The sequence below is a fragment of the Radiomyces spectabilis genome, assembly GCF_025331425.1.
Source record: "Radiomyces spectabilis strain NRRL 2753 chromosome Unknown BYT42scaffold_1, whole genome shotgun sequence".
NCBI lineage: Eukaryota > Fungi > Mucoromycota > Mucoromycetes > Mucorales > Radiomycetaceae > Radiomyces > Radiomyces spectabilis.
The window spans coordinates 193,501-218,096 of record NW_026251926.1 but is presented as its reverse complement, the minus strand read 5'-3'; the positions used below and the strand labels follow the sequence as shown (position 1 = coordinate 218,096).

The following is a 24,596-nucleotide window of genomic DNA, read 5'->3' as shown; positions in this document are numbered from 1 at the left end:
TTGCATAGTATAGTTCTTTTGTGGAAATACGCAGGCTTGTCTTGTTCATGCACCACTATCTATGTCTACAGTGAATGATATCATCAATGATTGCCTTCCATTCGATAAAAGTAGCTCATAGCTGACATTTTCTTGTTGGGGGGGGGAGGGGCATGATTCACTACGTGGATTTCCTCTCTCTGGCTCATTATTCGAGCATACACTAATCGTCAGCTTAATTTGATGAACAATAGCTTTCTCTTTGCTAAAACTTTCTATAGAAGGGTGTTTGCGACATGCCTAGTCAGTCTATCTTCGAGAAGAAAAAGAGAAAAAAAAACATTAAGGGCATCAAGAACGGGCACAAGCATTCAGCCTATGATGCGAATATATTATGAGAGAATGACAATTAGTTTACTGGTATGGGTATGCGGTTTGGAAAAAAAGAGAACAAAATTATGACATGGATGGTTCAATGACGGCTAAAGATGCTTCAATGTCTTGCTGATCGATACAGAGAGCGGTGCCTTGATGAGAGTTGTGGCGTCGCTTCAGAGCAGAGAGACCCGCTTTCCTTATCACAGCCTTGAGATCCGCTCCTGTATAACCTAAAGTTCTTTTGGCCACATCCGCTAGATCCACATTTGCCGATACTCGCGTCTTTTCACTGAGCACGCGCAGAATTTCTAAACGTTCCGCTTCATCCGGAGCACCCACATACACCAACCGGTCTAATCGTCCTATTGTGTTTGAATACACGACGGTCAGCGTCTCTTTTTATGCGCCAAACTCCCCCCTTCCCCCCCCCCCACCTTGATCCAACCCATTTTATACCTGGTCGTAAAATAGATTTATCAATCGCATCCAAATGATTGGTGGCTCCCAACAGGATAACACTTTGGTCCAATTTATCCAAATGATCCATTTCGATCAGGAATTGTGAGATTAACTAGAGCGTACCAATTTTTGAGTTTTGTTTTTAAGGGCCCCTAAAATGGTTTTCTGCTTACCTTTCTCCCTACATCGCCACTACTTTCACGCGTAGCAAACACAGCTTCCAGCTCGTCCAAAAAAATAACGCACGGACTGCAACGGATGGCGGTCTCAAAGATCTTGGCAACTGCTTTCTCGGATTCTCCCACCTACATCCTATCTGTTAGTACACAGCAGGACCATGATACATCAGCAGTACCAAATTAATACTTTAAATACTTTACCTCCCCTTTGACAAGATCAGGGATGCTCACCGCCAGAAAATTCGCTGATGACTCGGTAGCCACTGCTTTGGCCAACATGGTCTTACCGGTACCTGGTGGGCCGTATAAAAGAACCCCTTTCGATGGTCGGATACCTAGTCGTTTGTACGCATCAGCGTGCTTGTAAATCCATACAGCCGATTCCTCAAGTGCGTGCTTTGCACAAAGAAAAAAAAAAGAATTAGTGGACCGTTTATCAGAAATTAACAATGCGTAAGCGCGTACCTTTGCGTGAGTCAATCCTCCAATATCATCCCACCTCGTAATTTCCGGCTTTTCTGCCATTGTCATTTCTTGCAAACTGCTCAGTCGAACATTATCAAAGGTTTCCTCAAAGTGACGCGATAAAACTAAGCAAACAAAAAGAAGAGTGAATATCGCTCTTCTTCTTGCGTCATATCAGTGCTACATATATCGACGTACTTTTGCTTGATCGTTCCTGAAGTGCTTTCTCTTCAGCGAGTCGGCACCATTGAGCCAAATCTGCCGCCACAAATGCATGTGCTTTAGCCGCTTTCTCGTCCCAATTGATCGTGGATTCCACTTTCAAGCCAGAAGCAAGGTATTGTAGGATGCTCTGTCTTTCCGCCGGTGTCGGGATCTGCAAACGAATCTTGTCCTGCACATTCATTCAATGTCATTATTCGCTTGCATTCCACATTTTCGTATCCAAAAAGTATACGTGCCTCGAAAAGGTGCCGAAAATCTGTGGCTATGGAACCCACTTTTCGGGAAGTTCCTGCCTACCATTTAAATCAGTTAATTGAAACGAGCTCATTCATATGAAATTTTGTAAAAAGTGGTGAACTACATACCAAAACAGTTCTCGAGATATTGGACTGACGTTGACGAGACATAAGTTCCAAGCTTGTGCGCAGTATCGTCATGAGTGGCGCATTTTCCGATTCAGCATTGGTCGGGAAAAACAAATCTACGTCTTCCAATATAACTAAAATTATCTTGGTCAGTCCTATTCTTCTGCACCGGTCGATCTATCGTGATCTGCACTACTTACTCAGACTTTTCGGAAAACTCACCGCTTGCCATACAGTCGTCTGAAGCCCTTTGCCAACTCTTCCGTCATAATCCGCTGCCAAATCACCCACCATTACTTGAAATATCTACAGCAATAAAGTACACAAGTCAATTATAAAAGAAGCTATTATACGAGCAACCAACATTCATACAGCAACTCCATGGTTTTCCGCCAGCATCTTTAGCACAGTCGATTTTCCTTTGGAACCAAATCAATAGAACCGTTCCAACCGACAGAATCGAGCAAACACCCACCTGTGCCTGCATCGCCACTTAAGAGCACGGTATTGACCGCATATTCTTCTGAGATCAGTGGATCCATTCCAGGAACGGCATCGTCACCAAAGGCAAGTCGAAACAACTGCACCAACCTAAGTTCACACGCGTTGGTCTTCCATCTTCTGGCCAATTTGCTGTCAAGAGAAATACCTCGCTCCTTCTTCTCCGTAGCAGCGTGTCACATAATCGTTGATCACAGCCATGACCCTCTAATTTCGGCAACAAAAACGATCGCGAATCGACTCTTTTTTTTTTCGGCAACCCCAGATCAGGCAATGGCAGAGGCAGTGCGCTAGGAACCCCGGACAAATTACTCGAACGCCGGAAACGCGACGGAATATATCGACAAAAACCCGATGTCCGGTCCGCGCAGCATGCAGTCGTTAAACACTTTATGCATAAAATATCATCAATTCCTCATTGGTCCAGCGGTTAGGATTTCTCGCTTTCACCGAGACGGCCGGGGTTCGACTCCCCGATGGGGAATTTCTTTTTTGCTACTTATTTTATTTTATTTTTCTGGTGAAAAAAAGCCTGCAGTTACTGACTTCTGTTCGCAGTACTCATGATCGAGAGAGCCTTTATTTGGATTGATTTTTCGCCATCCGCATAAATGTCAGCATCGCTCCAACGGTCCAGATTTTAATCCTGATCTATAATGATAAAGTAAAAGCTTTTTACTATTAAAGGTGTATGAACCACGCGTCCGTTGCAGACTATTGTTCGCATTGGATCGAAATGCAGATGGCTTTAAAGAAAAGCATGCGGGAATATATAAAGGGAAGAGGCCCACTGGAAGAAAATAATATGAAAAAATTTGTCATCCTCAGGTACTTTTATGAGACAATAATCCTCCGATTCGGTTATTATGTTGTCCTTAGTCAAAAACCTATCCAGAATAGACGACACTCAACTCAGAAAAACGATAATCGTATATCTGCTGAAATTGAGACAAAAAATACTGTAAATCGCTCACGACTTTTACGGGTGAACAACGTCATTTTATCGTTACTCTCGTCGTTTATCTTGCACTTTTTCCTCCTATGCGGCCGTAGAACATTAACCAGCGGATAGCCTAAAAATGGCACTATATTTTTGCATGCACCACATGAAAGCTCTCTTGGCGCTGCACCTATCGATCGTACCATGAAGTCTGTGCAATATTATCTTTCTCTTGTGCCAAGAGCACCTACAGTGTCAACGGGGAAAATTGCATGGATCATGCATGTTACGAAAATCGAAGATATTCATCACGTTCTCCGGTTCTGCCAAAAATCTTGAATCAAAAAAGCTCCATCTGATCGACATGACAAGATCTTCAACACCACGTATCATATTTTGGTGGAGAAAGTTTTGGCGAACAAAAATTAAATACGCTCAGATCGCCTTGTCAGTATTGCACGCTTCAACAATCCCCAAGCATGTACACGGTCAACGCCGATCCCCTCTCATCTCGAGTCATTAGCTTCGCTTGGAACTTTGGGATGGTGGATAAAGTTCTCAAGCAGGTAACCAATTTTGGATGTTGTAGTCACGGCTCAGAATCACCACCTGCAATTTTGATATTTACGTTCTCAAAAGACACCAATTCGCAGGCTAGTACGCTGGATCAACGAGCTGGAGCTTTATGACTCGGATATTCAGTATCGCCCAGGCAAGCAGCAGGTAGTACCAGAAGTGCTCTCTCGAGTTGCCCTAGACCCTGACGATGATAGTGACGAGAAGACCGTCGTGCCCGAGTATTTATACCTGATGATGATTTTTCGGATCATTCATATGATGCCAGTTCCAATTTCCGAAGGTTATGACAGCGACGATACCGAATACAATTATCCTTACGATTTTCAATCGATGAAAAAGCGCAAACCCTTTCGTGCACCCGTGTGCATCGTTTTTGAGGTCCTGATCGACTCTGGCGCAAGCGTCTTGGTAATCAGTAAGGAGGTGGCGGTTTGTTTTGGTTCAGTTTGGTGTCCAACAGTGATCAACTACGCTTGTCTGGTTTTGACAACTCTGTCCGTGGACCTTGCGACATAACCGTAAATGTACGAAAGCTCGAGTTAACACTCAAGCATTTCTAACAAAAGCCGCTCGGATAAATACGCAGAACGCATATGACAAGGTTGGAGCAAAATGGACTACTTGGTGCCGCAAAGCAAGTCCTCCGACGGGTCCAGAAGGACTGGAGGTCGTGCCGAGGAATATGGGCAAGTCTTACCTCACGAAATTTCTGGCGAGCCCAGAATCTTTGATGGAACACAGAATGCTGATCCGCTGGGTTGGTTGAAGCAAATGAACAACTTCAAGAAGGTCACCGAAAGGCCGGACGAAGAGGCGATTTGATTGCTTCGATGCATTTCAAAGGCTTGGCCGCACAATGGTGGAGAGCTGAAGAAGACTCCGTGACAACGACGTGCCTATGTTCCCAACATGAACATCACTCCCTACTGCCATTAAACCGATACGATCTGCAGTAGCTTCGGTCTTCAAGGTTTATTTCTTGTTTATGAGCATTTAATTTCCAACTGTTAGCTCATCCGTCATAGGCCTTATTCTTTTGTAGCACGCAGACAGTGTTTTATTTTTTCTTCTTGGGTTTTTCTTTTTCAACAACCAGTACCTCGGACTGACAACGCACCACTAAACGTATTATCGGTTCGACTCCCCGATGGGGGATCTCATTTTTACAATTTATTTTAGGTTTTTTTTTTCTGAAGAAGAGAAGACCTATTGTAACGATGCGTCTGGTTAGCGGTTACCGTGGCTTGAACAAGATGCTCAAGCAAGACGCTTATCCTCTGCCTCATATTGGCGACCTGTGGATATGATGGGTGGTGCTAAATATTTCTCCAGTTTGGATTGTACTTCCGGTTATCATCAGTTGGCCCTGAATCCTGAACATTCTGAACGTACCGGTTTTATGACGAAGAGAGGAATTTTCCAGTTCAGTGTTCTATACTTGGTATCTCTACGGCGATTGGCGGGTATCAGCGTATGATGCAGTCTATTTTGGCCGAGTACTTGGGCAAGTTTCTGGTTATCTTTTTGGACGATGTCTGGGCGTCTTGAAATACGTTGGAAGAGCAGAAGCGACACCTGGCGTTGCTTTTTGAAGCGTGCGAAGGATTGAATCTGCGGCTGAAGAGGAAGAAGTGTCATTTTGGCCAGCAAAGTGTCGAGTATCTGGACATACGGTGACGGTCGATGGAGTGCGCCCAGGCGATCATAATGTCTCGAAGGTGAAGAAGTTTCCTACTCCGGCAATTGCGATGATGTCCGTTCTTTCCTTGGGTTGACTGGCTACTACCGGCGTTTCGTCGAAGGTTATGCTACGATTGCGGAGCCGTTAACAAGGTTGTTGAGGAAGGATACAAGATTCGTTTGGGAGGCGCAAAGAAGAAGCTTTTCGCAAATTTATTGAAGTCCTTACGAAATTTCCTCTGTTGGTGTTCCGGATAAGAAGAAGGTGCAGGTGTTATCCACGGATGCGAGTACTTTCGGTTTGGGTGCGGTGCTGTCGCAAGCTGAAGATGCGAAGACCTTAGAAAACGAATATGTGGTGGCGTATGCGTCCAGAAGTCTGCGTGGCAGCGAGAAGAGTTATGCGCCTACCCATTTGGAAGCTCTTGGTATGGTCTGGGGTGTCAATCATTTCCGCCATTATTTGAAGGGACTTCACCGATCATTCTAGCCTTACGTCCATCTTCAAGCTGAGCAAAACGACCCCAAAAGCTCTCAGGTTGGGCCGCCTGTTTGGTGGAGTACGATTTCAATATTCGTTATCGCAAGGGCAAAGATAATCCCGCGGATGCAGTTTCTAGGCTGATTTGCGATGAAGCCGAATCCGATTGATTTTCTTTTGATGGTTTTCGATTTTTCAGTCTCTTATGATAAAAAACTTTTAGTACTCATGACCAAGAGAGCCATTGAAATTTTTTTTTTTTTTTTTTTTTTTTCAAGATGGTTATGAGCATATAGGTCAGCATCGCTCCAACAGTCCAAATTTTATCGTGTTACGGTAAGCATAACCAGATTCGAGTAACAAAGCCCGCAAATGTATGCATTCACGTACAAATATATCTTTATAACGTAAATGGGCAACAGATAGGATCAAACCAAGCATTTGACTGCTGAAAAATGAGAAAGTGGTGTCGTTTTTGCAGCAAACACAGCAACGGGTATAATTAAAAAATAAGGCTATTAGTGAGGTGGTTACTATGGATGTTTCATTGAATTATCTTGTCTATTGGTGGGCCGAAGTCCTGCAATGGCGTCCCAAAGAGCAGTGGTTGAGATATTAGAGTGGTCGTTATTGGGGTCGTTGCTGTCATCATTGTATGGTTTCTGTAACCGAGGATCAATGTATTGTTCTTCTTCCCTTTGTGAGGATGGTTTGTCCAGCACACCCGATGGTTTTCGCTGGTCGGATTTGCCTAGTGCGCCTTCCACCATGAGAGCTTCACGTGCCCGCCGAAACGCCAAATCAAAGTTGGTCGGCAAATGATCAAAGATGATGGACTTTCGAAGGATAATCTCGCTTGAAACCCGAGTAGCTTCTGTTTTTTCAACCACTATTCGTGTTGGATTGTTGGCGGTAGGATCCTGTTCAAAAATCACAAATTAGCATATTGATTTGCAGCACAATGATGTGTCGTCATACCAGCCAAAATTGATAGATACTTCCAGCAACGTAAAGCTAAAGTCCAGGTGTAAATACTTGGTTATCATAGTATGACAGCAAAATGCGAGAGATTTACCTTTGGATTGGATAATGTATCTAAACATCGCCTCCGTACCTCCCGTATCCTGTCGAACGCTGCATCCCAGCGATCCTTTTGCGTTTTGCCTGCCCACAGCAGCTGACCAATCTTGAGCTGCTGAGCAGCGTCAGCGCTTGCCATAATAAGATCCTTTAAATCCATCATCGATCCGTAACTGAGCTTGCTCACAATATCATCTCCAAACACAATTGATTGAATGTGGTCCTGCAAATTCTTGTTAACAGCTTTTCAAGCTCAAAAATGCTCCGTCGTCATAACCTACCTTGTATTTCGTCGCCAGATCCAGGCTCATGGCACAAGCCGGAGCATACCCAAACGATCGAAGAGTAAACTCTTCAGTCGTATCATTTCGAAATTCATTTACGTAATCCAATAGCATGATGGTCAGAATAGCCGCGGTGCCAGCACCGAGACTGTGACCCAAAATGTAAAGAGCACTCGCGCCATGCTCATTGCAGTAAACTACTAGTTGTGGTGCTACATGGCGGAAAAACCAAAGCGCTGAAGACTAATAGGAGAATTCAAAAGAGTAAGCAGGTAAGCATGGGGTAGGCCATATGAGGACATTTAGAGTCATTACCTTCATGCCTTTATGTACAAGTCCACCACGCCATGGTTCATATTCACATACAAGGTCAGTCAAAGTATCGAATACACTCTGACGGATTAATTAGATGGACATTCCAGGATATTTTGCTGCAGGTCATGTAAGCTCTTACCATGGTCCCCCGAATCGATAGCACAATTGCATTGGTATGGCGGTCGTGAGCAATAAAATAACTGGGTCGAAATGCTTCGGCAGTTCTGAACTCATAGGCCAAAAGATCATCTTTCGGTATGGATAGATATTGGATAATCGATAATGCATCCGAATGACTCCGCACCGCATCTGTGATGTAGCCGTTGCCTTGGCCGATAAAGTTCAGACCTTTCCAACCATACGACGCCACAGAAAATTTCCAGAAATAAGCTGCCAAGTCGATTTCAGACAATTCCTCTACCACGTCCCATGTGCGTTCACGCGGAATCTCTTGATAAAACTTTTGCAGCACATTGAACCCGACAAGCACCTGCATATTGGTCAGTTCGAACCCCTGACCCTAAAAAAACGGGGTATCAGATTGGTTAGGTCATTGAGTTAATTTATCTATCGGTCAGTGTCTTACAAATGCAGCCAATAATTTGCCAACAGTGTGAAGTACTTGATTTGTTTCCTTATTCATGGTCCAAGCCCCAATGGCTTTTAGTACTGGATACGCTTTCAAGGTCTGGTCATCATCGGACAGGGTAGTCAGCGTGTTCATGACAGTTTCGTTGGACGTCCCCAGTGGATCGATTTCATGCGCTTCCAATTTGGGACTCTGAGTAACTGAGCGAGACGTGTTCATGGAAGAAGACTTGGAGCCTTGAAAAATTGAACCAAATTTGCGATTTTTAGGTCGTTCTTTGGCGTCTTTCATTTCGGGGGGGTGGGTCACTTTGTTTCGCTGTGATTGATCATAGTTTGCTTTTGCACTTTGCTTCGTCAATGTTAATGGACGAACATCATCGTCGTCCTGCTCGTCCTCGGTATCGCTATCGTCGGGATAATCCATCGTGTCCGCTAATGGTTCCTTTGCTTTTCGATATTCTTCTTCAAACTTTTGAAATCTCGAGCTGGTGGACCGCCGTTCGCGTTGAAATCTTAAATGTCGCTTAAACTCTTCGGCAAGTTGTTGTTCATTGACGAGGTTGGTGCTCTTCAGTTCATTGCTTTTTGGTTTCGGCAGATCAGCGAGACGGCGTGGTTGATGATTTTCCTCATTCGTTTCACGAATTGCAGCTGGCGCTTTCTCGGCATTGCGATAGCGATAGGTTATCTTGGCTTGCAGGGCTCCACAATTGGTGATCCGAGTCCTTTTACCAGGGACATTGGAACTGCCACCCACGCACAGCTTCTTCTCCCACACTTCGTAGTAGCTGACATAGCTTTCTGGCATGTGCTGAAGCGTGGACAACCGGATTTCGCAGCGGCCAACATGCTTGTCAGACAACACCATAAAATGATCATAAATATCCAATTGAATGGTATCGAAAAGCTGAGCATGAAAGCTCACGGATAATTCAAAACTTTCATTCCAGCGACCCTCGGCATCCTCGGATATGGAAGTGTGATATTGTTGGTCTTGCCGAACAATTGAAAATCAATTATATTATTCATTTTTTACCAATAACTTTTAACCTACCTCCAAGTGTAATAACAACGTAGGGCTTTTTCACAGGAATGTTGAGAAAGCAGCTAAGGATTTCAATCTACAACGATGTTTGACGTTCATCAGCCGATCACAAGTCGTTGTAATAGACACCACGTACCCGTAGTTTCCCCGGTCTCACAGATGCAGTATTTGTCGGTGCAGTCAACGATGATGGTTGAATGGATCCGTTAACATCCCGGGAAATCATGTTCAATTACTGTCACAATCTATCTGTGGATAATTTGCAGGAGGATTTCATGAAATTCTGTGTCACCGAGCAGGAGAAGAAGCGGAGAATCGACAACCCAAACCGAGAATTTTCATTTCAAAGGGTGGCAGGAAAAATTTCATTGGTCTGGTGACCCAGCCATCATCAATGCAGAGAAAAGGACTGGTATAACATTTTCAGAGCCGAAGAAGCCGAAGACTTGCCCAAATTCCACATTACATCATCAAGTCAAAGACTTGAACAAGTTAGGAACAGAAACTGTTCTGTATCCAAGAAAACCATAATCGTCTGTATCAAACACACAGTAACAGGATCACCATGTAATAAAATGCTTAACTGCACATTTCATTTTTATTCATATTATTCCTCATTTACTGCTATTTCCGCGCATAAGCATGCTTTGATAAAGTAGAGCTCATAGCATGATATAGATAAAATAAGAATGTATAATAAAACTATATAAAGCTGGAAAAGGTAGAAAAGCGCATAAAAGTTTCGGAGTAAATGAGTAATAAACATTTCATGTCTCAAGTAAAAGGGACACTCGGGATATTCCTCAGTGCAACATTATCTAAGCATTGTTATGATCCGCGAAGAAAACCCACCCGTTCCTAATGACTTTAAAATAGACTTTTGCCGATATGACGCCTTATCATTTATTGGTGATATTGACACAATATGCCACTTATATTAGCTTTGAGGAATGTGGGTAGTAATAACTTACTTTTTAGAGGTGGCGGCGTCATTTTTTTTGCAATACATTTTTCTGTCGTTTGCCACTGCATGAATGGCTGTATTGGTCGCAAGAGATCCCATTGCAGAAAATGAGCAGGAAAATCCAATAATCGAGCTTTTTTAAAGCCCGCTTGCATATAAAATAAAAGCCCTTTGAAGGAAAGAACACTTTTAAATAATTGCTTTTGCCACAAACTGTATTAAACATCGATATAAAGCTGGCATACACTCATAAACCATAGAAAAGGCATTGATTTAAATGTCATTATTGGGCATCTTTATGTACTATTGAGGATCTGTTACTTTTATCGGCACTTTAAGTGATCCAACCGCACTCCTTGCCATGGTCTTGACGGCAAAAGGAATGGTCAGATGGCAATTCACTGTTTTCTAAACCACTCCTTTTCCGGTTTTTCAGCTATTAAACTCGTTGATCTTGAGTAACCGCTCCATCAGTACTTTTGCTCATGCGTCATTCCGTAAAGCATGACAATGGCGCCCATGACCCTAGCAACGGTCGTCGAGAAGCAGTAGAAGCCAACGTATTTGACAGTCCAACGATCAAGCAAACCGGCGACGCAGGTAGACAATAGACCTTGTACACCTAAAAAGATAAAATAAAATGGTTCTCATCATGGTTTCACTTAAAACAGACCAGGATGTTCATCCTTGTACGTGGGCTCAGCAATGGGTTCCTGAAACCAATATGCCAGATGATCCGTCAACAGTACGTGTATCAATTCTGCCATCCTAATTACAGAAATGTGGCCAATACATTCGTCATATAATTTTGTCAATCTAACTGCTGTATCGGAAAACCAAGGTTCTGCAACTGACAAAGCATGATGCGGTCAAAGCATTACCGGATAATCATCCCACGGTAAGTCGAAATAGCTCATCGTGTATAATGGCTGTAACCAGTCGAGCCTTTCACAGCATCAGCTACGGTAGCCATCATTACCAGCAATGTTGTATTAACCAATCATGTACAGCCATTCGGGTGTACAAATATTGCTACAGGTCCTTTAGTCAATTCAGTCCAAAGTAGCAATACTCCTCAAAATGCATTTCAGGGAGAGAAGGAGGGTGAGCCCTAACAAAGCTTATAATATAAAGAATTTTCAAAAACTGAAACTTTTTTTTAGTGTTAAAAAATCAGAATATGAATCATGAATATGATCTACAGGAAAGTAGTTCAGACCAGTCTAGCCCGCTTCACGGTCCATCGGTCGTACAATCCTCCTCCTCTTCCTTCCAAGAACAAGACTATGTTAGCGCGGTTACCTCTAAAGCATCCTCACCCGACGGCGATCTTTCCACCAACGGCTATGATAGCGATGTTCAGACTGCTACTCTCGTAGCTGAACTCAAAAAAGAGTTGGAAGTTGCCAAAACCAAATGCAAGGAAGCGGAAGACAAATACGCCATGCATAAAGTAAAAGTGTTATTGTTTCACGTTCGTTGGGCAATTTATCTGAAACATTTTTTTTAACTGCAGGCAGCATGCCGTAAAGATATGAACGATTATCATGCGCTCAAGGACGATTACGTCGCGGAAGTGGCAGCAAGATCTCACACACATGGACTAATGGATAAGCTGAAGAGAGAATTCACAGTATTGAAAGAACAAGTAGCGGCGGCGTCCAGAAAATCCACCGTCGATGTCGGAACAAATACGGAAGAAGATGAAGACGCGTACAACCTTGGCCGTATCTGTGATGAACTTCGGCGTCAAAGAGATCATCTTGTGGAAGAGATTGAAGACTTGGCGAAAAATTATCAAACCATCCTCGATCAGTAAGAAAGCGCGGTGCAAAACGGGTAAAACGAGAAAGGTCAATGAGGCTAACGCATCAATTATCGTTCCAAAGGCAAGAACCGCCCAATGTACATTGGAAGCACCTGCAAGCATCCTATGAAACACAGATGTTCTCTTTGAAGAGCGAGGTTACCGAACTGAAGAAGACGTTTGACCAGCTTACAAAAGATAGAGACGAAGCTATCAGTGAAATGATCATGTTGAATGATAAAAACGCGGAATTAACGGAGATCATCAACGATTTATCACGACGCGTAAGCGAGCGTGAACGGGAGGCGCTGGCGCTTATGGCTGGGACCAACTTTGTTACCAACGACGAAAATTTGAGACCGAACCATGATCATTCCACTCAAAGACATCGGGCCGGATCCGTCGATATGTCGGGCCCTTCAAATACGCCGACTACTGGACACCGAAGGTCGGTAGATTTTGGCATCGATACACCGGCGGCGGCGCGAGAACCATGGGCGGCTCACGAAGCGCCTCATAAGCTGTTCAGCTTTCGAAAAGGGAGCATGTTCAGTAAGCTGGGTAGTAGTATGACCGGTAAACACGTGAAGAAACGGGACGACGATAAGTTGCAGGTACCTTTATCACCTAATACCAACAAAATTGCCGCATCAACCTCGGAACCGCTGAAAAGTAGCAAACCAACAACCAAAGATTCATCATCGATAGCCCACAGCTTTCTACATAACAAGTATACCAAACCCGCCAAATGTGATCATTGTGGAGAAAAAATGAGGAAAAACACCGAGTTACAATGTGAATGTAAGTAAACGTTGGGTGTTGAAGAAGAGGAAAACCTTTTTCTTTCTTATCTGACGAATACCTGCGACGATAGATTGTGGCACAGTATGCCATACAAAGTGCGTTCCGGAGTTGCAGCAAATATGTCTTTCAAATTCATCATCAGAATCATCAGCAAAACCATTGCTTCCTCCAAAAGGTAAAAAAACAAGACCATCGTACTGGTAGATGATTTTTCACTCACTCAACGGTGTAATGAAGTTCCGATTTTTGGAAATGAGCTACGCAAGCAGGTCCAAAGTGAGAATGGTAACGTGCCTTTGCTAGTTCGGGAATGCGTGGCCACTGTGGAAGCGCGCGGTAAGTAGGCTTGATAATGTCATGAAAAGAAAAAGCCAGTTTTTTACTGAGAGCCCGTTTATTTTAGGAATGGATCACGAAGGCATTTATCGAAAGTCTGGTGGAGCAGGACAAATCCGGTTGTTACAACAGAGATTCGAGCAAGGCATGGTGCCTGACTTGGCGGACGACGAACAGTGGAACGATATATGTGCTGTGACAAGCCTGTTGAAGCAGTATTTTAGAGAACTCCCCGATCCTTTGTTCACCTATGAATTACATCCCAAGTTGATGGATGCCATGGGTAAGTCTGTTTACGCAGAGGACGTTTTATTTTTCCATTTTGGTTAAACATCCATTGATTAGATATCGGTAAAGCTCGGGAGCGATATGACCGTATTCATGAATTGCTGCAGCAGCTGCCACCTGAACATTACATTACGGTTCGCTTCTTAATACAACATTTAGACAGGTGAGTAGACAGTTTCGGTACGACTTCATAGCATGAATCATAATGAACGATGCGTCAGGGTGCGGCAACGAAGCAAGGAAAATCTAATGACGACAAAAAATCTTGCCCTTGTATTTGGGCCCACATTGATGAGGAATTCAAAAGAGAAACAAGATCTCCTGGAAATGAATCGAAAAATCAAGGCGGTGGAGTATATATTAGACCACGCAAGAAGTTTATTTACAGAGTCTCCCCATGTATCAATACAAACACATGCACAGCCTGCCCGTCGCAGCGATCAGAGCGATGACATTAGCACCGACGGCTCCAATACTTTACCGCCAAGAGAAAGCAGTCTGTCTAGAAGCTCATAACTAGTACAATACAAGCTATATAAATAATTTAGATCATCCAGTCCCGCGGCTTCACTCATTTCGCAATGTAACAGTGAGCTTGACTTTCTGCGCCGAATACAGCGCAGCTGACCGTTACATAAACGGATGATATAAGGTTAAGTTTGGAAATGTCATAAAGGCATATCCGTCATTGAGTATTTATCGCAAAATAATGGCCTTCAAACTTGTGTTGCAAGTCAGCGTTGATCATCGTTCTCATTTCATGCGGACTTTCACGGTTGAGCATAAAATAAAAAAAAGGTATAAATTTCCAGTCGCCGTGGGGCGTTTCTTGTTCTCTTCTTTTTTCTTCACTTGAACCATGAAGCTTTTCTCGCTCACTGCGGCCGTTTGCCTCTTGGCAGCGACAGCTCATGCCAATCACTGTCAGCAGTACACGGAGCAAAACGATATCGATGAGTGCTACATGAAGATTGCTCTAGATTATGCTTTGTTGCATAATCCACGGTTCCCATTCGGTGCATTGGTGGTGGACCATACCCAAAACGAGATTTCATGCTTCGGAGCCAATTCCAACAGAAAAAACAAGTTGTTGCATGGTAAGTAAACCACATAGCCTTTCATGTCCTCTTTTTTGCTTTGGTTCAAAGAACGGGGTCACTCATTTTGCGCGGTCGTCTCTTTAGGGGAAACGGCGGCGTTTTGGAAGTAAAATGCTGATTTCGAATGACAAAAAAGAGGCGCAAAAGCTAAAAAAATATATCACAGTTGCACAGAACTTTATCCTTCCCCCACAAATGATGATATGTCTGATCCAGGTTTGGACTGGTCACATCAAACGCTTTACACCACCGGGGAACCTGTATGACGTGTGAAAATTATACCTTGCAAAGTGATATTGACTCTATAATTTTTTCTCTTTTTAGTGCCCCATGTGTGCTGCTCAGAGTATCTATCGCGGTGTAGCGCGTGTCGTGTGGGGTACTTCGATCCCTGATATTAACCGAAGCGGAAGACAGCAACTGATGATTCGCATGTAAGTCAAAATTGACACGCTGCTTGTCTCTCTCAGTCTTTCGTTTGCGGTAATTCATGCCTCTTTTTGCAGGGACGATGTGATTGCTTCTGCTCGTCTTGGCGGTAATCGTCCCGATCATCGTGTGCCTGTCACTCAGGGAGGCGTTCTGAAGGATGAATGTGATCATGCTTTCTGGTGCTCGTTTTCCAATTTCCGCGATCAAGAGTACCACCAGTCCATGATAGAAGAAGACCAACAAGTCTTTATCGCGAAACGGGACAATGATTATCAGTGTGTGAATGTGCCTTTCCGCAAAAAGCTGTAAAACTCATTTTTTTATAGCCTACTGTGGGAAATTCCGCAGTATAACTGCCAAAATTGTAAATTGTTAGTCGAACCGATTGCCATGGTCCCAGCCACTCCATGTAAAATCACGCTGTAAATACAAAATTTTTCATCCAAAGTTTCAGGACTCACACAAACGTACAAAAATGAAGGAAAAAATATCTCACGAGAAGTGCCCATCATGAGGTTCCTAGGACAGTGCTCGTAACACGTAATCACCGGCGGACACGCAAATATAGTGTCCTTTATACGGACTTTTTCTCATGACCAGAACGCGCTATGGATGAAATATAAATCAGACACGCACTATTTTCAATCGTTTTTCATTGCAAAAAAAAAATCACCATCGACAACCTGGAATGGAAACATCAGCAAAGCCCACGGTTCAGCGCAACTTTATTGAAATCGATCTCAGTGACTATGAACGTCGACAAGATGAGATCGTGACAGAATTGATGCGGGCTGCTACCACGCAAGGATTCTTCTATGGTATGGTGATTATGATGAAAAAGGAGTGACCTAACAACCGTGTCCCAGATATTAATCAAAAACGTTTAATCCACAGTGGTCAATCATGGTATTAGTGTGGAAACGATTCGCACCATGTTCCAGGCAAGCCATGACTTTTTCGCCTTGCCGGACAACGTGAAAAGCAAGTACCCTATTGATGTATCGCGCAATGCGGGCTGGGAGAAACTGGCCCAGATCCGTCCATCCACGGGGGTGGCCGACTTGAAGGAATCGCTTCAACTGGGATTCCATAATGTTGATGAGCTGTGGCCCAAGCATGAAGATGCGCCCAACTTTAAAGAGACCGCCACCGATTTCATGCATCAGTGCAATGAAGTGTCTGCCAAGCTCTTGACATGTCTTGCTCTTGGTTTGGGATTCGAAGCCGACTTTTTTACGCGTTGCCACGATATTACGAAATCCGATTGTCTCAATACCTTGCGTTGTCTGCATTACCATGATATCACCGGGCAGAGTTTCCCGCCCGAGTATTGGCGCGCAGGGGCACACACTGATTTCGATACACTCACTTTATTATTCCAGCGTCCTGGTGAAGACGGTCTTGAAGTGTGTCCTGGACGAGAAGCATCGACCGAGTTTGCGGTTGGTGACGTTTGGAGCCCGGTGTCACCCAAGGAAGGCGAAATTGTGTGTAACCTCGGTGACATGATCATGCGTTGGTCGGACGATGTTTTCAAGAGCAATTTTCATCGTGTGCGTGCCCCCAAAGTAGGCGAATACCAAGGTCCCCGATATTCGATTGCTTATTTCAATCAAGCCAACAAATCCGCCATCATTCAAGGCCGCACACGCTATCCTGATCCCATTACTTCGCAAGAATTCATTCGACAAGCCATGCACAGAAACTACACGGCACTGCAGGAACTTCAAGCTCGTCAGGCAGAGCAAGACCCCATTGCCGCCGCTATCCCCGGCACCGCATGAACATCATCCGCAGGAGTAAAAAAATAGCTTTTCATGCCACTGAAGCAGTAGCTCTGATTCAGAGTTATTTTTAATAAGCAGTAACTTTCGTTGTAGTTTACAAGTTTTTTTAGGGCAGCTGACATAAAGAGATTAAATTGGGACGCACTTGTCGTTTTATGTGCCAGTAATTTGTACCATTGAAGCCAATATTTCTATGCAAATCTTTTTTTTTAAGGGTACTGTAAGAGCTTATCAACCAGCAACATCATGCAAACCCAAGCAATGAGCTATAATGGCGTTATTCTGGGGAAATGTCAGTCGTATGGGAGTTATTACAGATCTGATACGTGAAAAGGATATGAATTTGTTCATTGTCCCGGTTTTTGCTATTTCTTCTGACAAAGCCGAGTGACATGTAATACTTTGTAGAAATACGTTTGTATAACATGCCTCATTTGCCTTGCCATTTACAGTAGGTTATTCAAATCCTACATCTACAACTACCTATAACAATAAGGTTATAAGAAGGGTTCCAGGGATCAGGAAAAAATCATAGGAACAATCTAGTTTATATTAAAAACATCAAGCTTTTTTAACCACCATGTGCTGGAAAATGATTGATAAACGATCATTTTAAGACGAGTTCATTAGGCATATATATTTAGACTTTATGGAATATACCATAGCGAAGTATATTAGCAAACAATTCCATGTCTAACCATATATAAAAAAATTTACTACTGGTAGATTATAACGCATACTCGCGATCAAAAACGAAGGTATCATCAATCAGGGGACACAAAAAAATAGAACGACACAAATAAAGTGCACGCTGATGCATCCTATGCTTAAGTTTTAATACTCCGCCGCGGCATAAAGCGACTCTCTCCCAATCAAGACCGCATTTGTCTGTTTCTTTTTTTTTCATTGTTTCTTCCTTTTCACCTACACATTTGTCATGTCTTCTACTGCTGCTGCTGCTGATCCAGTTGTTTCCACTCCGGAAATCACTGCTCCCGCAACCGATGCCAAACCGATGCCACCGTTGCCTGTCATTGGCATTCCTGGTGTCGCTGGGTACACTGCTGAAAGTAATACCAACAACCTCGTGAATCCAACGGTTGAAAATGATCTTCCTGAGCCACCCCTTTCCAATAAATCGGCATCCAGTGCTACGAAACGCCTCTCATTGCTCCTAAGCAAGGCGAAAACCGCTCTTTCCCCTGCGACAGAAAGCAAAGAAGTCAAAGGCACACCTGAGGCTGAGGCTGGGCCTGCTCCTGTGCCTGAAGTCTCTGTTACTGCCGAACCTTCTTCCAACGGACCTGTCACCGAAAGTGATCGTGAGGTTCACACCCAGATCGTTGAGAATGAGAGTGAAGGTCAAAAGAAGAAGCCTGGTTTCTTCAGTGTGATGCTTCAACGAGCCAAGGTACGGCGTATTGAATATGCTTTTACCGTGTAACGTTACTCAGATTGACAATGAATTTGACATTAGGATGTACTTGATGAGACGAATAAGATCGGCGGTGAAAAGCACGCTGAAACAGCTGCAGGTAAGTTTACGTTTGTTTATTATTTCTCATGATAGATAGGGAAATAACGTGATCCCATCTCTATTTTAGCGGCCCAACCGGCTACCACGGTGGATGATTCGCCGTCTGAACCGATGGTCCACACTGCAGATGATATACCACCACCCCCACCACCCAAGGATCACGTTAAAGATATTGGCATTGCTGATCAGATTCGCCGCCATCTTCTCGCCAATAAACTGTTCAGTCACAAGACATCAGAAGAACGTCATGCAAATGCAGCTGTCGAAACTAGCCCGACGGGTAAGTGTGAGAATTCCCAAAATTTTGGATGCTTAAAAGCATAAATCCGGGTTAGTCAAAAACGCCGCGGATAAAGCATGTGAGCATTGTGTGTAACAGGATATGCGAGTCATCTCACACAATGCATCATTTTTCTTTTTTGGACCTTTTTTTTTGGATTTAGATGCCACACCGGCTGTCGGTCAAGAAACTTCTGCTCGTCGAAACCCTTCGTTGTTGAGTCGTCGTCTTACCCATATGCTTCGTTTGCCAAAGTGGGATAAGAAAAAAACATCGCCTCCAAACTCTACCCATGATCTTCCTGATAAAGTGGCAGAACAACCTCACGAAGAAGCAGTAGCCAACCCGCCTGAAATTCAAGCCGGTTCTGCAAGCGTGCAAGTTTCAGCTTAAGTTTGTGTACGATGAGCCATGACGTCGGATCCATGCAGTCAATCCTTCCTTTTTACAATTTTTTCTTCTTCTTTCTCTTTCAGTTAACTTAATCAAATCATACCATGAATGGTAATGACTTTTTCTTTTTCTTTGATCCTCTTTTCTTTTTCCAAGATTCTTTCTAATTCATCTTTCATGTCTCTTTTTGCTTCGTATTTTTTTTCCCTCTGTTTTCTCCTTTTTTTCCCAAAGGGATCACATAATAAATGCATAAAGGATGTAATACTATTCTTATGGTGATGCTTCTCTTTCCCGTGCTTCTCCTGCATGTTGTTATTGCAGGAAACATTCAAAGGAAAAAAAGCGTGACCGATGCGATAGGCAACATTGGCATCTCGCTCCTAAAAAAAGATTCTAAATTTAAACCCGCAGCGACTGCATACACATGGTATTCAGAATCATCAAGTAAGCTAGGTGGCAACAAGGCCATATGATGGTTTTCTAAGGGACAGATCAGTAACTTTTTATTTTTGCGGTAATAATTACAAGAGGTGGGATGAAGTAATGATGTCTTTTAAACAATGCGGAAAACGAATTTAGGATGAAGAGACGGTCTGTCAGGACTACATTTGTTCCAAGGGTCGAATACCAAGAAGTGACAGGCCATTATGAAGTGTTGTTCGTGCAGCCCAAAAGAGCAACATTCTTGCTTCAGCTACCGATGGCTCGGATCCTTTGACACGAAGAGAATGGCTGGCCAAGCTTGTTGCATGGGATAATTTGAAAAGATAATTCACCAAAGTACACGGTTCTAACGTGGTGAACGACATTTCCACCTGTTCTGGGAATTGCGAAATCATTTGTACCAGTTCAAAAGCTTCATCCTCTTTTAACAAGTCAAAATCGCAGTTGGGGCGAATGTCAATCTCTGCCTTGCGTTCAATACTACAATGATTCGCATGAGTATTTCGCGCGCAAACCTCAATTGTTTTTTGCCAAGAAATCTTACCCGCAAGCCCGCGCATGTGCATATTGGAGAAAAACGCCCGTGTCTCCTCGTGCATCGGTCATGCGATCCCATGAAAAGGTGTAGTTCTTATTTCGTTTGGACTTCATATCTTGGATCAAAATGGCTGAGACACCCAATTGATCCGCAATCATTTTGGCTCCGTCTTCTCCAATAAGTTCGTATTTCGCCGTGTCATTTCGCATATAGTCCATGATTTTATCTTGAGCCGCATCCAGGATATCTTGCAGGAAAACCGCTGTACCTTTGCGGGTCGACATACCGTTGATACGACCAAAACCCACATGCTGTAACTGTTTTGCCCACGCATCTTCCGGAAACATCAATTCCGCTACTTTGAATAATTGCTTGAAATAGCCTTCTTGTTCCACGCCTACGGCATACAATGCCTTTGAGAATTTGAATTTGTCGCGTCGCATGAGCAAGCTAGCCAAATCGCGCGTAAGATAGAGACTAGTACCGTCGGCCCGCTGTATCATGGCTTTGCCCAGGTTGTATTTTTCGAGATCCACAGCATAAGCACCATCGTCCGTTTTGGTGAGCAGATTTTGTCGCTGCAAATGTTGGTATACGTGAGGAATATAGTCATGAATTTGCGATTCACCACTGTACATATCGAATTGGATATCCAGTCGATCGTAGATACCAGTGTATGATTCGATACTCAAGTTGCGGAAACGGCGCCATTGCAATAAAGCCTTTTCATCGCCTAAAGTACGCAACATTCGTTATCCAATAATATTGACAGAAGGATTGGACGAGGTGAGAAGCGTACCTTCTTCCATGCGCTTAAAGTACGCATTCGCGAGCCGATCAATTTCCGGGTCTTCACGAGCGTCAACATTGATTTTTACATAGACGTCATACAGATGATGGATCGGATTTTTTTTCAGCTCGTCTTCGTCACCGTAACGTTCAAATCCAACTGCCAACAAACCTTGGGGGAGGTTGATGACCAGTCGTTAGTCGAGATCACAACATCGTATGCCCAACGGAGATCAACATACCGTACTGCTTTCCCCAGTCGCCCAAGTAATTGATACCAACTACCTTATAATTCATGGCCTGATGAATCCGTTTTGCAAAGTTGCCCATAATGGTACTTCGCAAGTGGCCAGCATGAAATGGTTTGGCGATATTAGGTGAACTATAATCGATGACTACCGTGGGTTTCTCCCGAGGTTTCGGGATGTGGGCCCAACCATAAGTCGTTTTCTCATGGTATACTTCTTGAAGCACTTGCTTGGTGAATTCAGTCTGTTGGACGCCAAAGTTGAGATTGCTTCCGTCCGCCGTCGCTGTGGCAATCAGATCATTGGCCTGGATCTAGCAGAAAGAAATCGAAAGAAGGTTTGAATTACTATTGCCCGTTGAAAGTAACTGTATATAGCGTGTTTACTTTGTTGGCAGTTGCTTTGCACCAGATCGAAGGATTATTCGGCAGATTGACATTGGGATCTTGTCGCAGTGTGGCCGCCAGTTTAGCTAATGACACGGCAAACTGTGCGTTTGTTTTCTTGGGCGGTGTTCTTATGGCTTGCAATATTTGAGGTTCACAACATGTTGTGATCAAAGATAACTGCTTGGCAATTGCATGCTTGAATCGCCCAACTGCCGCCATGACCAGTGCCCTGTGTCCGTGGTTATTTGAGCCACCCTGGATCCCCTTTCAAAAAAAAAGGTGAGAAAATAGACGGGCTGAGTTTCAAAAATTGCAGAAACTGAGTGAAATTCTGCGAGTTTCAACCGAGAATAACAGTTTGAGCAACAAGGATATTGCCTGAAAAAACTTTGTCAATGACTTGACAACAAGAGCCATCTTCGACGGTCTTTTAATAGGCAGAAAAACTCGAGTTTTACTGAACAGTTTTCAACCGTTGCGTTTTATAGACAGTACTTGTCCTCTCCGCGGTTTAGTCAAGCGATTCTTTTGTTAACAAGCTCGTTTGGATGAAGCAAGGGTTTTTCCCATCTACACGGTTCTTACAAGTTAGTTTGACCAATACTATAATCAAATTTCTCCATAACAGAGCTGATGTTGCTTGTATAAAGCAAATATACATGTTATTTAGATTTTTATTTGAATAATATAATTTTACCATCATGCTTTTTATTCTGTCTTGTATTTTCTATCTTTTCATCATATGAATGTTTAGTCACCATATAAAATGCTTTACTTGCAAAAAGATCATCATGTATTTCTTTTCCCTGTTCCCGCCCACTTTTTATGCAAACTATAATCAAGTGACCTGCATCAACACTATCATAGAAATTACTTTAGTGCCGCAGTTGGTGACTTGTGATGACATTGTACACATGAAAAAAAATAGTTCTTTTTCTCATCATATTTTTTTTTGCTTTGAACTGACTGGTGGATGCGGGTTTCGGAAACAGTGTCCTTACCCGAAAAGGGGATATTATCACGTCTTCTGTCCGGCCCGGGGAAGGGGGAACGAAATTCCAAAATAATTCTGCTCACATTTCCAAGGGTGGCCATTGGCAAAAAAAACAATCACAAAAAACCCAATGCAAACAAAAATTGCCAAATTTGCAAGTCCTTGTGGAATTTTTTTTCCTTCCCTTTTTCCTTTTTCTTCCCGTTTCATGAACTGTTGGTTTTGCGCGTGATCTCAACTGACTAATGCCGTCCACATCACCATCAATGAAAGTCAAAATATCGATATCAGAGCCTCCGGAAGTTATTGATCCGCTCATTGCCGATTTGGCAGCTTGCATCGCTCGTAGCAAACGCATTCTGTTTGTCACAGGTGCAGGAATATCCTGTAGTGGTGGCATTCCTGTACGTATTATTCTCCTTGACTATCTCCGAGACACCTGGTCATCGTGTTTGGTCTTTTTTCTAGCCTCCCACTATTGCCGCTCTCTAATGTCCATTGTTTGTTCTCCCTTAGGATTTTCGTTCATCGGATGGTCTGTACAATCTGGTGAAGAAGAAACATCCCAGCGTCGTCTTGCGTGGCAAGGAACTGTTTGACGCCATGCTTTTCAAGGACGAAAATCGAACACGTTGTTTTTATACATTTATGGCTGAACTGAAATCTTTGATATCCACTGCTTTACCCACCCGCACGCACTCATTTATTCGCGACATTCAAGAAAGAGGTCAACTGATGCGCTGTTACACCCAAAATATCGACTGTTTAGAAGAATCACTCGACCTTCCGACCGTTCAGCTGCATGGATCCATGAACAAAGTCAAGTGCACGTTGTGCGCAGCCTCTTATGATTTTTCCACCGATCACGAAAATCTGTTTCGCGAAGGCAATGCTCCGCCCTGTCCCAAATGCGAAGAAATGGACAACGAACGTACGCGTCTTGGTAAACGTTCCCTGGCAACGGGAACTCTGCGTCCAGATATTGTACTGTATAACGAAGATCATCCTCACGGTGAAACGATCGGTCAGCTGCAGGCCAGCGATCTTAAGAAACGACCGGATCTGATGATTGTCATGGGGACGTCTCTGAAAATTCCAGCACTGAAAAAGTTTATCAAGCAAGCGGCCCGCATCATCCACAGCACAAAGACTGGCCGTGTTATTTTTGTTAATCGAACGCCACCCACCAAAGAGTGGGAAAAAGTGTTTGATTACGAAGTCCAGGGCGATACCGACGAATGGGTGCGACTAACTGAAATCAAGCTTGCCGACGAAAAAGCACTGGCAGCGGCACGAACTCGTCTGCGACGATCGTTATCTGTAATGAAAGAGGAGGAGGACGATGAAAAGGAAAATATCAATCGTACGCGTGTCGTGAAACGAGCCAAGGTCAAGGCCGAGTCCAACACCACCACCACGCAAATGACATTGACAGCCTTCCGCGTTTCCAAGATCTCCAAACCAAGGCCAGCGGAAAAGCGATAATTTTTCTTTCAACCCTTTTACACAACCATCAAACCAACAGAATCAACACGAAAAAACTTCAGCGCGAAGTAATGACGTGCTTTTGATGAAGCGGTGTTGCAGCAAGCATATCAGAAGTGTCTGATTTCTTTTTTGATTTGACCTCAAAGATCTTTGCCGATCTTCTTGTTTATACATTCCTCAGATTTTTTTATTTTTTCAATATTTACCAAAAGGATGATCATGCTACACGACATGGTCTTGCTTTTTCACACATTTTTTCATCTTGCCGTCATGTCGAAAATGACATTTTTCATTGGATTATTCATTTTGTTTTTCTTATTTTATAGTTTTCTCTGTTCTTGTTTCGTTTTCTTTGTACAGCATGGTTTTATTGCATCGTATAGTTTCTAATATGATAAATATTACGAATGATATAAACAACGAAAAACA

The 24,596-nt window shown here is 43.4% G+C and overlaps 9 protein-coding genes and 1 non-coding gene across 10 annotated transcripts; 7 read left to right on the top strand and 3 right to left on the bottom strand.

The window, feature by feature from the left end:
• Window positions 1–335: 335 nt before the first annotated feature.
• Window positions 336–2,831, bottom strand: BYT42DRAFT_550701 (P-loop containing nucleoside triphosphate hydrolase protein). Its single transcript, XM_051566171.1, has 11 exons — window positions 2,526–2,831; window positions 2,423–2,469; window positions 2,251–2,356; window positions 2,051–2,184; window positions 1,922–1,978; window positions 1,659–1,854; window positions 1,461–1,585; window positions 1,197–1,391; window positions 990–1,121; window positions 814–928; window positions 336–719 (listed from the first exon to the last, which is right to left on the bottom strand). Exons 1-11 carry the CDS (start codon window positions 2,590–2,592, stop codon window positions 436–438), a joined length of 1,458 nt encoding a protein of 485 aa, XP_051427871.1. The 5' UTR covers window positions 2,593–2,831; the 3' UTR covers window positions 336–435.
• A 132-nt stretch (window positions 2,832–2,963) lies between these two features.
• BYT42DRAFT_t18 lies at window positions 2,964–3,035 on the top strand. The gene has a single exon. It is a non-coding gene; the product is annotated as a tRNA-Glu (tRNA).
• A 1,293-nt stretch (window positions 3,036–4,328) lies between these two features.
• Window positions 4,329–4,892, top strand: BYT42DRAFT_541628 (uncharacterized protein; the record flags this gene model as incomplete). Its single annotated transcript, XM_051565562.1, has 2 exons — window positions 4,329–4,485; window positions 4,672–4,892. 2 exons carry the CDS (start codon window positions 4,329–4,331, stop codon window positions 4,890–4,892), a joined length of 378 nt encoding a protein of 125 aa, XP_051427870.1.
• Window positions 4,893–6,537: 1,645 nt separating this feature from the next.
• Window positions 6,538–9,858, bottom strand: BYT42DRAFT_550699 (uncharacterized protein). Its single transcript, XM_051566170.1, has 9 exons — window positions 9,683–9,858; window positions 9,556–9,622; window positions 8,497–9,494; window positions 8,050–8,430; window positions 7,911–7,988; window positions 7,593–7,838; window positions 7,307–7,534; window positions 7,210–7,245; window positions 6,538–7,151 (listed from the first exon to the last, which is right to left on the bottom strand). The coding sequence occupies exons 1-9, from the start codon at window positions 9,770–9,772 to the stop codon at window positions 6,765–6,767; spliced, it is 2,511 nt and encodes an 836-aa protein (XP_051427869.1). The 5' UTR covers window positions 9,773–9,858; the 3' UTR covers window positions 6,538–6,764.
• An 834-nt stretch (window positions 9,859–10,692) lies between these two features.
• On the top strand, window positions 10,693–14,289 carry BYT42DRAFT_550692 (uncharacterized protein). The gene is made up of 12 exons (XM_051566169.1): window positions 10,693–11,110; window positions 11,182–11,255; window positions 11,352–11,408; window positions 11,521–11,614; window positions 11,674–11,963; window positions 12,027–12,325; window positions 12,400–13,118; window positions 13,192–13,296; window positions 13,359–13,457; window positions 13,525–13,740; window positions 13,803–13,908; window positions 13,967–14,289. Exons 1-12 carry the CDS (start codon window positions 10,996–10,998, stop codon window positions 14,259–14,261), a joined length of 2,469 nt encoding a protein of 822 aa, XP_051427868.1. The 5' UTR covers window positions 10,693–10,995; the 3' UTR covers window positions 14,262–14,289.
• A 315-nt stretch (window positions 14,290–14,604) lies between these two features.
• BYT42DRAFT_488751 (cytidine deaminase-like protein) lies at window positions 14,605–15,586 on the top strand (the record flags this gene model as incomplete). The annotated part of the gene is made up of 5 exons (XM_051563895.1): window positions 14,605–14,842; window positions 14,930–14,951; window positions 15,012–15,105; window positions 15,170–15,279; window positions 15,352–15,586. 5 exons carry the CDS (start codon window positions 14,605–14,607, stop codon window positions 15,584–15,586), a joined length of 699 nt encoding a protein of 232 aa, XP_051427867.1.
• Window positions 15,587–15,965: 379 nt separating this feature from the next.
• Window positions 15,966–17,061, top strand: BYT42DRAFT_487154 (uncharacterized protein; the record flags this gene model as incomplete). The annotated part of the gene is made up of 2 exons (XM_051563778.1): window positions 15,966–16,095; window positions 16,172–17,061. The coding sequence occupies 2 exons, from the start codon at window positions 15,966–15,968 to the stop codon at window positions 17,059–17,061; spliced, it is 1,020 nt and encodes a 339-aa protein (XP_051427866.1).
• An 813-nt stretch (window positions 17,062–17,874) lies between these two features.
• Window positions 17,875–19,654, top strand: BYT42DRAFT_550682 (uncharacterized protein). Its single transcript, XM_051566168.1, has 4 exons — window positions 17,875–18,475; window positions 18,542–18,599; window positions 18,669–18,881; window positions 19,045–19,654. Exons 1-4 carry the CDS (start codon window positions 18,002–18,004, stop codon window positions 19,272–19,274), a joined length of 975 nt encoding a protein of 324 aa, XP_051427865.1. The 5' UTR covers window positions 17,875–18,001; the 3' UTR covers window positions 19,275–19,654.
• Window positions 19,655–19,762: 108 nt separating this feature from the next.
• On the bottom strand, window positions 19,763–21,935 carry BYT42DRAFT_506802 (arginyl-tRNA synthetase). The gene is made up of 5 exons (XM_051565102.1): window positions 21,683–21,935; window positions 21,291–21,609; window positions 21,059–21,220; window positions 20,266–20,992; window positions 19,763–20,201 (listed from the first exon to the last, which is right to left on the bottom strand). Exons 1-5 carry the CDS (start codon window positions 21,902–21,904, stop codon window positions 19,880–19,882), a joined length of 1,752 nt encoding a protein of 583 aa, XP_051427864.1. The 5' UTR covers window positions 21,905–21,935; the 3' UTR covers window positions 19,763–19,879.
• On the top strand, window positions 21,903–24,569 carry BYT42DRAFT_596276 (DHS-like NAD/FAD-binding domain-containing protein; the record flags this gene model as incomplete). Its single annotated transcript, XM_051570929.1, has 3 exons — window positions 21,903–21,964; window positions 23,029–23,083; window positions 23,196–24,569. The coding sequence occupies 3 exons, from the start codon at window positions 21,903–21,905 to the stop codon at window positions 24,162–24,164; spliced, it is 1,086 nt and encodes a 361-aa protein (XP_051427863.1). The 3' UTR covers window positions 24,165–24,569.
• Window positions 24,570–24,596: the final 27 nt, after the last annotated feature.